General features: G+C 39.9%; 2 protein-coding genes across 2 annotated transcripts in view; both read right to left on the bottom strand.

Annotated features, from left to right (window-relative positions):
* LOC306860965 (NF-X1-type zinc finger protein NFXL1-like) overlaps nt 1–2,338 on the bottom strand; it is a 32,621-nt gene extending 30,283 nt beyond the window's left edge. Inside the window, exons 1-2 of the mRNA XM_079402987.1 lie at nt 2,281–2,338; nt 1,496–1,773 (exon numbers count right to left, since the gene is read on the bottom strand). Coding sequence (XP_079259113.1) covers nt 1,496–1,748 — 253 coding nt within the window. The 5' untranslated portion in view covers nt 1,749–1,773; nt 2,281–2,338. The remainder of the gene's footprint in view (nt 1–1,495; nt 1,774–2,280) is intronic.
* A 1,009-nt stretch (nt 2,339–3,347) lies between these two features.
* LOC306860313 (cyclic nucleotide-gated channel rod photoreceptor subunit alpha-like) lies at nt 3,348–11,100 on the bottom strand. Its single transcript, XM_079401948.1, has 9 exons — nt 10,551–11,100; nt 10,005–10,129; nt 9,831–9,890; nt 9,708–9,752; nt 9,064–9,216; nt 8,773–8,877; nt 8,571–8,677; nt 6,708–7,858; nt 3,348–4,093 (listed from the first exon to the last, which is right to left on the bottom strand). The coding sequence occupies exons 2-9, from the start codon at nt 10,088–10,090 to the stop codon at nt 3,839–3,841; spliced, it is 1,962 nt and encodes a 653-aa protein (XP_079258074.1). The 5' UTR covers nt 10,091–10,129; nt 10,551–11,100; the 3' UTR covers nt 3,348–3,838.
* Between the last annotated feature and the right edge of the window lie 1,146 nt (nt 11,101–12,246).

The raw sequence follows: 12,246 nt of genomic DNA, 5'->3' as shown, positions 1-12,246 counted from the left end.
AGCCTATGGCCTAATATACCTTTTTAAAACATTTTAATTGAGTAGTAAATATAATCTTATGCTCGCAGTGTGTCAGTTTTGTGGTAATTATTGCAGGCCAAATTAATTGTACTTTTAATTTAATAATAAAAGCAACTTCAAAATAATAGTAGGCCTAATAAAAATAAGAATGTAACAGGCCTACATTAATTGGAAATGCCAAATCCTCTTAATATTGCCAATAATTGATGTTTTTGACCATATCTCTGGCTATCGTCGATACAAGATCCTCTCTGTCGCCACACCCAGCAGGGGGCTTATCTCGGGGCAGACCGCACGATGCCTGCTGCGTCGTTTAGGCACTGATATTGCACATACTTTAAGCTTTTATTTTCCAAACGTAATAGAATTAGTCCAACGAATCGTTCGGTTTGTAATGCGTACCGAACTGAAAGCCTCCTACCGATCATTACACCCCTACTCAAAACCTGCAACTCAGAGCGAGGGGTTGAGCTTTTGTGTTGAAATCGTGATGTATTCTCCGGTGCTTGTGTAGATTTAGTGATGATTTACCTTACAAATCTGATTAAATGGCGCACGATGAAGGTTATAATAAAGCCAAACTCAGAACAGCATGCAGAGATGAGTTTGAGACGCTCCTCATGTAAATAATCACAGTTTCTGAGGAGCCGCTGTGAGACGCACGAGCTTAACTACACGCATGGACATAATTAAAGACCATATACTGTGTTAGAACTGCAACACATATATTTAATTCAATCATAGCGTTTGTGAATTCACAATTATGCTTAATTATGATTTTAAAATGGGTTTAATATATCATGCAGCCTTGGAAAATAGTCTAATAATGTGTTTTATGGATTCTCGTCCGTGAAATGAGCCACTTCCGTATTTTGCCGGTTAGTCGACTCGAGCAAATGAAGCCGAAACGCGACAGCCCTACTAAGGACTGGTGGTGATGCTTCAGATATTGTTTGGTATTTCGTGTTTCTAAAAACAATTCTAATAATACTGATATGAATACAATACTACTACGAATTCTACTGCTAAGAACAATATAAAACGCACTAAGGATTAGCGAGCTGCTGGGTTCATGAATATTAATCAGGTTGTGTGCGTTCACTTGAACTGATTTGCTGAAATCAAAACAGGGAGGATAATAGGTGAGCGCCAGCCAATGAGCTTGTTGTTTGCGCATTAGCTCCGCCCACAACCGGAGAACCCAGCAGTTCTTAAAAGCTGAAGAATTCCAAAGGAACGCTGTTGTTTTGACGGGAAAAAACTGAAGCACTGAGTCAGAGTGTTCTGTGAGTGAACATATATCTGTGCTAAACTTATACTGAGCCTCCAACACACACTGGTGAGTAAAACCTGAGCATTTATTACCCAGAGGCTAATACTACACATCATTTAGCCGCCCAGAGCGAAGATTTAGTCATAAGCCAGTGATTTCCTCTCACTGCAGAGGGCTGTGACAGGAGTGTGAGGTCAGTACCTGAGTGAATGCTGTATGGAGACAGAGCCGACTGCAGAATCTTCCCTCCTTCTTCACTAACATCATCCTCATCCTCATCCTCATCCTCAGAGGAAGAGCTGTGGGGCTCAGTGGCCAGTCTCCGGGCGGCCGCCTGGTCAGACCTTCTGATCTCCTCAAACCTGGACTGAGACTCGCTCCCGCCTCTGACCTCTGACCCCACAGCTCCAGGAGGACGGTGACCCCGACCCCGCTGCCTCCACGCCGGATCCATCAAAGCCTGAATCACTGGGAAAGCACTGAAGAAACATGGGAAATCACCCACCAAACATGGTAAAACAGTGTAAACATCCCCAAAGAAACACCATTAGACACTAAAACAGTCAAACTGCCAATAAAACATCAAACGCTGTAAACAAGAGTAAAACCATCAAATCACTGAGTAAAACTGCTGATGAAACATGGTAAATCAGGGTAAAATCTCACTGTAAACAAGAGTAAAACACTAAAGAAACACTGTCAAATCACTAATGAAGCCCAGCAAAAAGGTAAACATGGTGAATGAAGATAAAATCAGTTACAAAACACCGTAAGATCTCTAATGAAACACGGTAAAACATGGTGAAGTCATTGACAAAGCGGTAAAACATGGTGAAAGCGTTACTGAACACATGTCAGCTTTCAATAAAAGCGACCGTTCCAATTATTAAACTTTTAATTAGTAACTGAATGAATCAGTGTATAATCATGAGGTAATATGCGCGAAATGTTAATAAAAATGATTTGATATAAATAATGAGTCTTACTCTAACGATCAGCCCTGGAATCAGCACGCATGCGGCAGACAGCACCACCGAAGAGCATGATGGGAGATGTAGTCGTTAATAGACCACGGTAAGGCGGAATCCTGCTACTCAAAACTACAACTCCCGTCAGCATTCAGATAGCGTAATTCAATGACACGTCCGCCTTTCATGTTACAAATCCATCATTAGTGAAGGAAAAATAAATATACACTACCTGTGAAAATAAGATGTTTAATGTTTTAAAGAATTCTCTTCTGCTTCACCAAGGCTGCATTCATTTGATCCAAACTGTTTTCTATGTGAATATGTGTTAAAGTGTAATGTATTTCTGTGATCTGCAGCTGTATTTTCAGCATCATTACTCCAGTCTTCAGTGTCACATGATCTTCAGAAATCATAATAATATACTGATTTACTGCTCAACAAACATTTCTGATTATTATCAATGTTGAAAACAGTACTTTTTTCAGGATTCTTTGATGAATAGTAAGATCCAAAGATCAGCATTTATCTGAAATAAAAAGCTTTTGTAACATTATACACTATATCATTCAAAAGCGTGGACATTTTTATTTAGCAAGGATGCTTTAAATTGATCAAAAGTGATGATAAAGACATTTATAATGTTACAAAATATTTTTATTTCAGATAAATGAACTTTCTATTCATCAAATAAACCTGAAAAATTATACTCAGCTGTTTTCAATAATAATAATAATAATAATCAGAAATGTTTGTTGAGCAGTAAATCAGTATATTATTATGATTTCTGAAGATCATGTGACTCTGAAGACTGGAGTAATGATGCTGAAAATACAGCTGCAGATCACAGAAATACATTACAGTTAATATATTGTATTTATTAATATATTAAAATAGAATACAATTATTTTAAATGGTAAAAATATTTCAAACTGTTACTGTTTTTGCTGTGCTTTGGATCAAATAAATGCAGGCTTGGTGAGCAGAAGAGACTTCTTTAAAACATTAAAAATCTTACTGTTGAAAACGTTAGACTGCTAGTGTAAATACAGAAGAATAAGAGCATCAGAACACTAACACCATATGAAAGGCTCTGGTCAGACATTCTTTATTGAAGATGTATTTACAGCTCATTTGGTTCTCTGAACTTTAACTGATATTGCTAGATCAGCATCATTATTAGTGTCTCTCTAAGTATAAATGTTGATTACAAGAGTTCTGAGTGAAACTAGATCATACAGACTTTTGCTAACAAAAAGGATTCATTTTCTCTTTATATTCTCTCATAATAGACATGACAGAGTAAATGACACATGATATAATCAGTATGCTGTGAACACCAATCATCTGTACAGTATTTTACATGTGTGTGCTACCAGTCGCAGGTAGACAGAAGACCCAAGCACAGATTTATCAGACGTCTTCTTCACTCACACACTGCTGTGGCAGACTCACAGCCCAGAGCTGGTGTGTATCTACGGCTTTATCCAGTCCAAACCAAAGCTGGACCACAAAATACTTCTGTTCAAAGTTCTAAAACTAATTTGTTTAATCAGGTTTGTCTGCAGCTTTCGTCCTATTCTTTCTTCTCAGCAGTGGCCAGTTCTGTGTCCAGCGTCTCAGAGAGCGCCACTCCGCCGGAGTCTGTCATCTTCTTTTCTAATTTAGTCACACGCTTCTTCAGTTTCCCTTGTGCGGCTTCCTGTTCGGCTAAGAGGCGGGCGAAGCGCGTCTGAAGATCTTCCAGCACGCTGCCGATCTTCACCACCTTTTCCTCCATGTCTTTGGGATCGGGACCCTGCTTGGCCAACTCTAAATCCAGAAGATTGTCCTATGGATAAAAATGACAAAACACTTTTTTTCCACACTTTTATTGCTTCCGTTTAGTATGTGACCCTGGAGCACAAAACCAGTCATAATGGTAAATCTTTTGAAATTGAGATTAAACACATCTGAATAAATAATCTCTCCATTGATGTATGGTTTGTTATGATCGGACAATATTTGTCTGAGATACAACTATTAGAAAATCTGGAATCTGAGGGAGCAAAAAAATCTAAATATTGAGAAAATCTCCTTTAAAGTTGTTCAAATGAAGTTCTTAGCAATGCATATTACTAATCAAAAATGAAGTTTTGTTATATTTATGGTAGGAAATTTACTAAATATCTTCATGGAACATGATCTTAATATACTAATGATTTTTGTCATAAAAGAGAAATGTATAATTTTGATCCATACAGTGTATTGTTGGCTATTGCTACAGATATACCTGTGTTACTCATGACTGCTTTTGTGCTGCAGGGACACACATGTATAAATTGCAGTGTAGAGCGTTTATTATGACGGGGTAGAATCCACAGCTCAGTACTCACTACTCAATACTCATGAGTTTAAATAGGCTACTCTTTACTCTTACTCAAGTAGTTTTTTGGACAAGTACTTTTACTCTACTCACACTACATTTTTTGGAAGGTAATGGTACTTTTACTTGAGTATATATTTTTAGTACTCTTTCCACCACTGCTCATGACTGCTTTTGTGCTGCAGGGTCAGATAAGTGCATGATGCCTGAGTAGAGCATTTGGAAAGGAAAACACAGAAACATCAGCACACTCTGACAGCGCTGCAAATTTGAGCAGAAGCCCGGGTTTGTCACGACACACATCCAGTGCGATGAAGCCACGACTGCTCATTGATCTTATACTACTAGAAAAGGTTTAATAGTTCATATACTCTTTTGAGGAACTGATAGCATGCAGAATATGGCTGTCTTTAGCGCACACATAAAATCAGCTAACAAGGAACAGTCTCAGAACTTTGGCTAATGATCTGGTTTTCTCAAAATTATATACAAACACTCTTCCAGTAACATTAATACAACATTTTTTCAGAAGTATCTGCTCTTTACTAATCTTCTCGAAACTCGAAAATGTTTTTACAATGTTTAATTTCTGAAACATTTTTATTGGATATTAATCTAAAGCCCAAAGTATACTTCAGTTTTTGCGAATATGCAAACGTCTGCATATAGTGCGCAAATAGTTCAAATTTCAACATCAGAACAGAATGAGTGTACAAGCAACACCGGAAGTTTGTGACTGTGTCTTTGTACGTCGCACGTGCACATTGACTTGGTTTTGCACTAATCAGTTGTTCCACAAGGTGGCAGCACTGGACACATATTTATCACTCAACTGAGAAGAATCTTTCTACAGCGCACGTGTCGACCGCCTGCATTCATGCACAATATCAAATGGAGTATATTTTGAAAGGCAAAAATATACATATATATTCAAAAATAACATTCCCATAACGTTTGCATGTTCCTATAACGCAGTGGTCACCAACCTTTTTAGGCCTCGGCATTTATGAAAGACAAGATTGAAGAATTGATAGAAAAAGACTGGCCAGATTGCACTTGCAGTTTGAGGCCTTTTATTTAGTATTTTCATTAGTGATGCACCAACCATAGCCGATTCAGAATCAGATTTTATTTTTAACTAGCAAACTGGCTGATTCTGATACTGATTTAAAAACAATCTATTTGCTTTATAACAAACAAACTGGCCTTAATTAAAAATATCTGAAATTAGAGGCAAGCTCTGCATTTTAATCTCGATACAAACAAAGATGCTACACACATGTTGCATGAGCAGTTGTTTTCTAAATTAGATTGTATAATTTCAGGATTTAAAGCAAAAACAGAATGGTCTGACTTTAGGTTTTATTTATTTATTTCTACATAAAATATATCTTCATGAAACAAAGGCAGCAGGTCTGAATGAGACGCAAATGCAAATGTAAACAAAGCAGAGCTGTGCTTTATACCGAGAAGTATAGAGGAGAAGAAAACGCCATTGCCATCGAAACTTTTCTCAAGACAGTTCTCTTCAGTGATACATTAATATAACCCCACACCCACAAATCAATATTTATATTTTCTTCCTATATCTGGAGCATCGTGAACAGTGAGCTTGTTCTCTGCCTGCTACAGTATTTTCTCCTCTTTGCGCTCATCTTCAGCGTCTCTAGCCTCTGTTAAGCTCCTGTGCATGATGTATTTTTCTTTATCACTGTCTCAATAGCTACCGAAAATAACAGAAAAATACAGTACAAAGAAAGGAGAAATGTAATGCATTTTTGAACTTATTTTACTGTTATTTTCGGGATCTACAGTGATAAAGATCTGCCGGATCGACAGGTTGGCGACCACTGCTTTAACGGCTGTATAACCAAGAAAAAATTATTATAGCATATTAAAAAATTGAATGTTGAATTGAATTGAATTGAAAATTGAATGTTCAGAAAACATATGTTTTCATTATATCATGAATCATTAGAGCGTGAAGAATTGATTTTTTGTTCCCACTCTTCATCATATAGGATTCGATGCATTATTCTCTCGAGGCTCATGTGAAAGGGCCGTTTACTGAACCGCATACCTTCATAAGGATTTGTCGTCCCTTCTCCTCCAGCATGGCCTTGGCGTCCGGATACTCGGTCAGCGCCTCCATCAGGTCGTCTTTGGACAGGCAGAAGAGGTCTGAGTAGCCGATGCTGCGGATGTTGGCAGTTCTTCGGTTGCCTGCCCTGCTGCCCTTGATGTTGAGGATGCTGATCTCTCCGAAGTAGCTTCCGTCGCTCAGCACCACGAACTGCGTGACTCCGTCGTCCGCCACCACGGCCAGCTTTCCTTCTTTAATGATGTACATCTCGCGGCCGATGTCGCCCTTCTTGCAGATGTAGTCTCCGGGGCTGTAGACCTGCGGCTGCAGCTTCAGCACCAGCTCCACCAGAAGCCCGGCCTCGCAGTCCGCGAAGATGCGCACCTTCTTCAGAGTGTCCAGGTGGACGTTTATAGCGATCTCTGCCCGCAGCTTGTCCGGCAGGTACTTCAGCACTTCCCTCTCGTCCACCGCTTTCTTGTTGGTCCACAAGAAATCGAACCATTTAATGACCCGTTTCTCCAGGTCTTTGGTGACCTTTCGGAAGCTCATGTACTGTTTGATGGCGTCGATGCGAGCCTGGAAATCCGCTCGCGCCGCGTTGGCGTTGGTGATCATGGAGCCCACGTTACCGACGATGGTGGCAAAAATCAACACGCCGACCAAGAAGTCTGTTACTACGAAGAAGTACTCTGAGTTTTTGACAGGGGGCGGCGTTTCTCCGATGGTGGTGAGCGTGAGCGTGGACCAGTACATGCTGTATGCGTACTTTCTCACCAAACGGCCGAACTCCGGGTCCGAGGTGTCCGGATACACGAACTTATCCGTCCCGAAGCCGATGGCCTTGGAGAAGGAGTAATACATGCAGGCGTTCCAGTGGATGATGATCACGATGTACATGACGAGGTTGGAGATTCGGAACACGTTGGGAAAGTTAGTCCGTGTTTCGGTGCGCTGGAAAAACTCGAACAAGCGGTTGACCCTCAGTAGCTTGTTCATGCGAATCTCGGGGTAGTTCAGCCCGAAGTACAAGTAGAAGATGTCGGTCGGAACCATAGAGGCCAGGTCCAGCTTGAACTGGACGCTCTGCGTGTAGCGATCGCGAAGCTTCTTCTCGTCTTTCACCAACAGCCCCTGCTCCAGATATCCTGAGCACAAACACACCGAGATTTCAAGTCAGGTCACCTTTATTCATATGGTATTTTTAAAGGGATAGCTCAACCAAAAATTAACATTCTGTCATTAATTTCTCACCCTCATGTCGTTCCAAACCCGTAAAACCTTCGTTCATCTTCAGAACACCAATTAACCTATTTTGATGAGATCCGGGAGCTTTCTGACCCTCCATAGACAGCAAGATCAAGGTCAAGAAACGTTGTAAAGACATCAGTGGTTCAACCATGATTTTACCATAATTTACCGATGTCCTTACTATGTTTCTGTGTCTTGATCGTGGTAGTACTCTTGCTGTCTATGGAGGATCAGAGAGCTCTCAGAATTAATCAGAAATATCTTAATTTGTGTTCTGAAGAGGAACGAAGGTCTTATGGGTTTGGAACGACACGAGGGTGAGTTATTAAGGACAGGATTTTCATTTTTGGCTGAACTATCCCTTTAACAATACAGATTGTATCAAAGCAGCTTTACAGTAGTAAATAGGAACAATAGTGTGTAATAATGCAGAAGGACAATAGTAAACATTCAGTTTTCAGTTAAAGTTAGCTCATCATTGATTCAGTGATGTCATCGTCCAGCTCAGTTCGGTTCTAATAGTATCTGTGCAATCAAGTCGAAGATATCACTGGAAAGGAATTCAACATGCTCAGCGTTCTCCAGGGATGTGATGAAGCTGGAGCTCACCTGTCCTGGTCCTGAACACCATGTCCAGCAGATACACCACATCTGATAAGAAGTCCATGATGAACCAGTACATCAGATAGTCCGACTGCAGCTCCTCAAAGCAAGCTCTGAGAGACCGAGAGAGAGAGATGAGCTGAGATCCACGGACTAAACTGTCAAAGAGCAGAGTGTTGTGTTGTGAGGTGAAAGTAAGAGTTGGCACCTCGCTATGATGAGAATCCAGTTGTACATCACAGGACACGTGATCATGAAGAGCCAGTTGTAGTACATGTTACCCGCCGGATCCACAACCTCTATCTCCTTTGGTCTGGAACACAACATTATAGAGTTATAGAGCACAGATTATCTGCACCAAACAGTTGCCATCTTCCACTGCTGAAACCAACAAATGAGATGCTCTAGTGGCATAGCTTCACCTTTAACAAATATACAAGATCAATAACAAAGAGACAAAGATGATGGAGTCTGACAGTCTAAACAAAGATGAACCTACGGTTCTTTCTTCTCCTTCTCTTTTTCTTTCTCTTTTTCTTTTTCTTTCTCTTTCTCTTTTTCTTTCTCCTTCTCCTTGTCCTTCTCCTTCTCTTTCTCTTCGGCTTCTTTTTTCTTTTCCTTCTTCTCCTTTTTTTCCTTCTTCTCTTTTTTCCTGGAATAACACACATACAGCGGTGGCCAAAATGATTAAAACACTAGTATTTTCAGCAGCTAAAACTGTTTTTAAGTCAGATATTTCTATCTTCTGCTGTAGTGTGTCAGTAGAAAATATCAGTTTACATTTCTAAACAATCATTTAGCCATTAATAGTAATAATCCAGTGAGATGTTTGAGAACACAGTTCTTCTGGATTTAGTCTCAGTTTGTTCTGTTTCTTCATGTGATTCCAGACAGACTGATGATGATCAGATCACATCTCAAACATCTCACTGGATTATTACAATAATGGCTAAATGAATGTTTGGAAATATAAACTGATATTTTCTGACACACTACAGCAGAAGATAGAAATAACTGACTTAACACCAGTTTTAGCTGCTGATATACTAGTGCTCTAATAATGTTTGGCCACCACCGTATCTAAAATAAACCATCAATGAATGAATGAATGAAGCAAATGTTTGAAAAATCATCTCATCTTACTCCTTCTTCTCCTTTTTTTCTTTCTTTTTCTTCTTTTTTTCGTCTCTGTGAATATAAGACACAGAATGATTAAAGTGGTTAAAGCACCTGAAGTGTAAGTGTGTGTAGTGTGTATGAACTCACTCTTCATTGTTATTGCTGTTGTTGGTGTTGAAGTAAGTTCCAGCATCTGGGTGCTTTTCTCTTCAGAAAAAAAAAGTCAAATCAATAACCGATAACTGATCGATCATTAACCAACCACTGATTTCTATCTGAGATAATAATCCATTTATCCGTCACCCATAATGCATCGCTCACATAATGTCCTCCGTGGCCATCACAACCGGCTCCACCCCCTCCAGGAGAAATGTGGGCGGGGCCAGGGGCCTCACTCGAGCAGACATCGCAGCTGATTGGTCAGGCCACCTGCCCGTCACACAGAACTGCAGAAAAATCCACATTTCACTTTTTAATAACTGTGCAGATGCAGTTCACAGCAACTGAGATTGAGATTCTCTTCCATATGCTTCAGTATCAGAAATGCTATTTTAACTGGACCAGTCGAATGAACTGGGATTGGAAAAAGCCAAATAAACACATTTTCAAAATGAATTTTAATGTACTTCAACAATGTCCCAAGTGTTAATAAAGAAAGACAACATGCAGTACTGTATTTCTGCTATGCTGATTTTAACAGTAAGAATCTCTCAGTATGTCATAAACACAAGCAGCACAGTGACAGCAGAAACTATAGCCTCACTTTCCCTTTTATCTTCAACCGAAAGGACAGAGATACAGTGTAAATCTATCTAAATAAAATGAAATAACAATAATACATCGAGCAGCTGAAGCGTCTGTACTCACCTTCTGCTGCCTTCACACACCTGACATCATCATCATCATCATCATCATCACAGGTACGCCAGCGAAAGCATGAGCTCATTCTCTCACACACAAAAGCATGAGAGTATGTTTGTGATAAACAAACTGGAAAGGTGCTAATTTTGTTGAGTATTCCCAACGATCGCGGACCACGAGAGGATTTCAGGTAGGCACAGCAGGATTTGGGATTACACAGATGACCAGGTCACTCGCGCGCGCACGCACACGCACACACACACACACACACACACACACACACTCTCACACACACACACAGGGATCTGAGCAGATCCACTGAGAATCTGACACAGAAAAACCACAGAGTTCCTCATGAAGTCAATATCAAGCAGCTGACTGGGAGATCTTACACACAGCCCTTGATTGAGCAGCAAACACTGAACTCTCTCTCAGTCATGAGTTCTGGATCAGATGAACTTACAGTAAAATCATCAGTGTTCTGTGTGTGTCTTGATCTGGCTCTCATCATATGTCTGATTAATGTGTTTGTGTTCATTATTTTGCGGCGTTCACCTTGAGTGCAGCAGGTTGACAGATTATCTGTTTGATAATGTGCCCAGTCAGCTCTCTTCACTAATTACCCATAAACCCGTTAATCCTGTGGCGTTCAGGTTAACTCGACACTTCATCCGCCTTAAAGACTCCACCAGAGGAAACAGATACAGTCCCTTCACATTACAGTCTTCCTCTTACAGCGAAATCACATTATTTACCTGTGAATGTGGAAATAATAAAAACAGTACTTTGCTGTATTGCTGTAGAACACTTCAGTTATACAATGTAGAGATATACAAATATGATATGGACCTTTAAGACCTTTGTGTCACGGAGGACAAAATCCACTCATTTCTCATTACGTTCACTACTTTTAGCCACAGTTATTTAAATAATAGAACAGATTAAAACTGTTATCAGTAAATACACATCGAATGACTTGGGAGACACACAAACACAGGACGGCACCAGACTTTAATGTAAATAAACGAATCCACGGAACGGCAATGACACTGAGGTCAAAGGTCACTCACACAGAGAGGAAATGGTAAGTTCTCACAGTAACTCCCATCCTGAAAACAACAATCAGCAGCTGGATCTCACTGCAGTATTAATCCAAGGCAAACAACAGAAACACGATAAGCACAGTTCAGTCGCTCATTCGTCTTGTTTATCTGGTAGCGTCTCGTGTGTAATCAGTCAGATTCATCTGCTCTGTTGCCTTGAATAAAGTAAACCTCAGCGTTTCTTTGTCACTTGCTTGTCTTTGATATCTAAAGTATCAACTGTAGTATATAACTGATTGTTGGGAACGCTACTGAACTACAATGACACTAAAGAGAACTGAATGTTATCATCTATGAGGCATAAAAGTAAATGATTATTCATTGCTATTATACATGCTAACGCTCAGTTTGTATATTGTGTTTTAGAAGGACTCTGTAATATTGGTAGTTTCATACTACTAGTATACTCCGAGTGCACATGGAAAGTATTCCTGTGCTAGGACTTCTACTTGGATTTGAACTCGTTTGGGATACTCACTCCATGTCTGAGACGTTTTGAGAGCTTGTTTGGACAAACAGTGGTCACTCCTTGAACTTTCTATCATTCTCAAGCATCATCATCATCATCATCATCATCATCGTGCTTATTGTTATCACCA

This window comes from Barbus barbus (assembly GCF_936440315.1).
Source record: "Barbus barbus genome assembly, chromosome: 41".
NCBI lineage: Eukaryota > Metazoa > Chordata > Actinopteri > Cypriniformes > Cyprinidae > Barbus > Barbus barbus.
Note: the sequence above shows the minus strand (reverse complement) of the source record. Positions and strands in the feature narration are given on the sequence as shown.

Excerpts from the sequence above, each read along its gene's own strand:
- LOC306860313 (XM_079401948.1), bottom strand. The coding sequence starts at position 10,090 with ATGTCTGCTCGAGTGAGGCCCCTGGCCCCGCCCACATTTCTCCTGGAG. Across the intron at positions 9,217-9,707 it reads GAAAAAAAGGAGAAGAAGGA|GAAAAAAGAGAAGAAGGAAA; the intron begins GTAAGATGAGAT and ends GTGTTATTCCAG. Across the intron at positions 8,878-9,063 it reads GAGAAGGAGAAGAAAGAACC|ACCAAAGGAGATAGAGGTTG; the intron begins GTAGGTTCATCT and ends GTTGTGTTCCAG.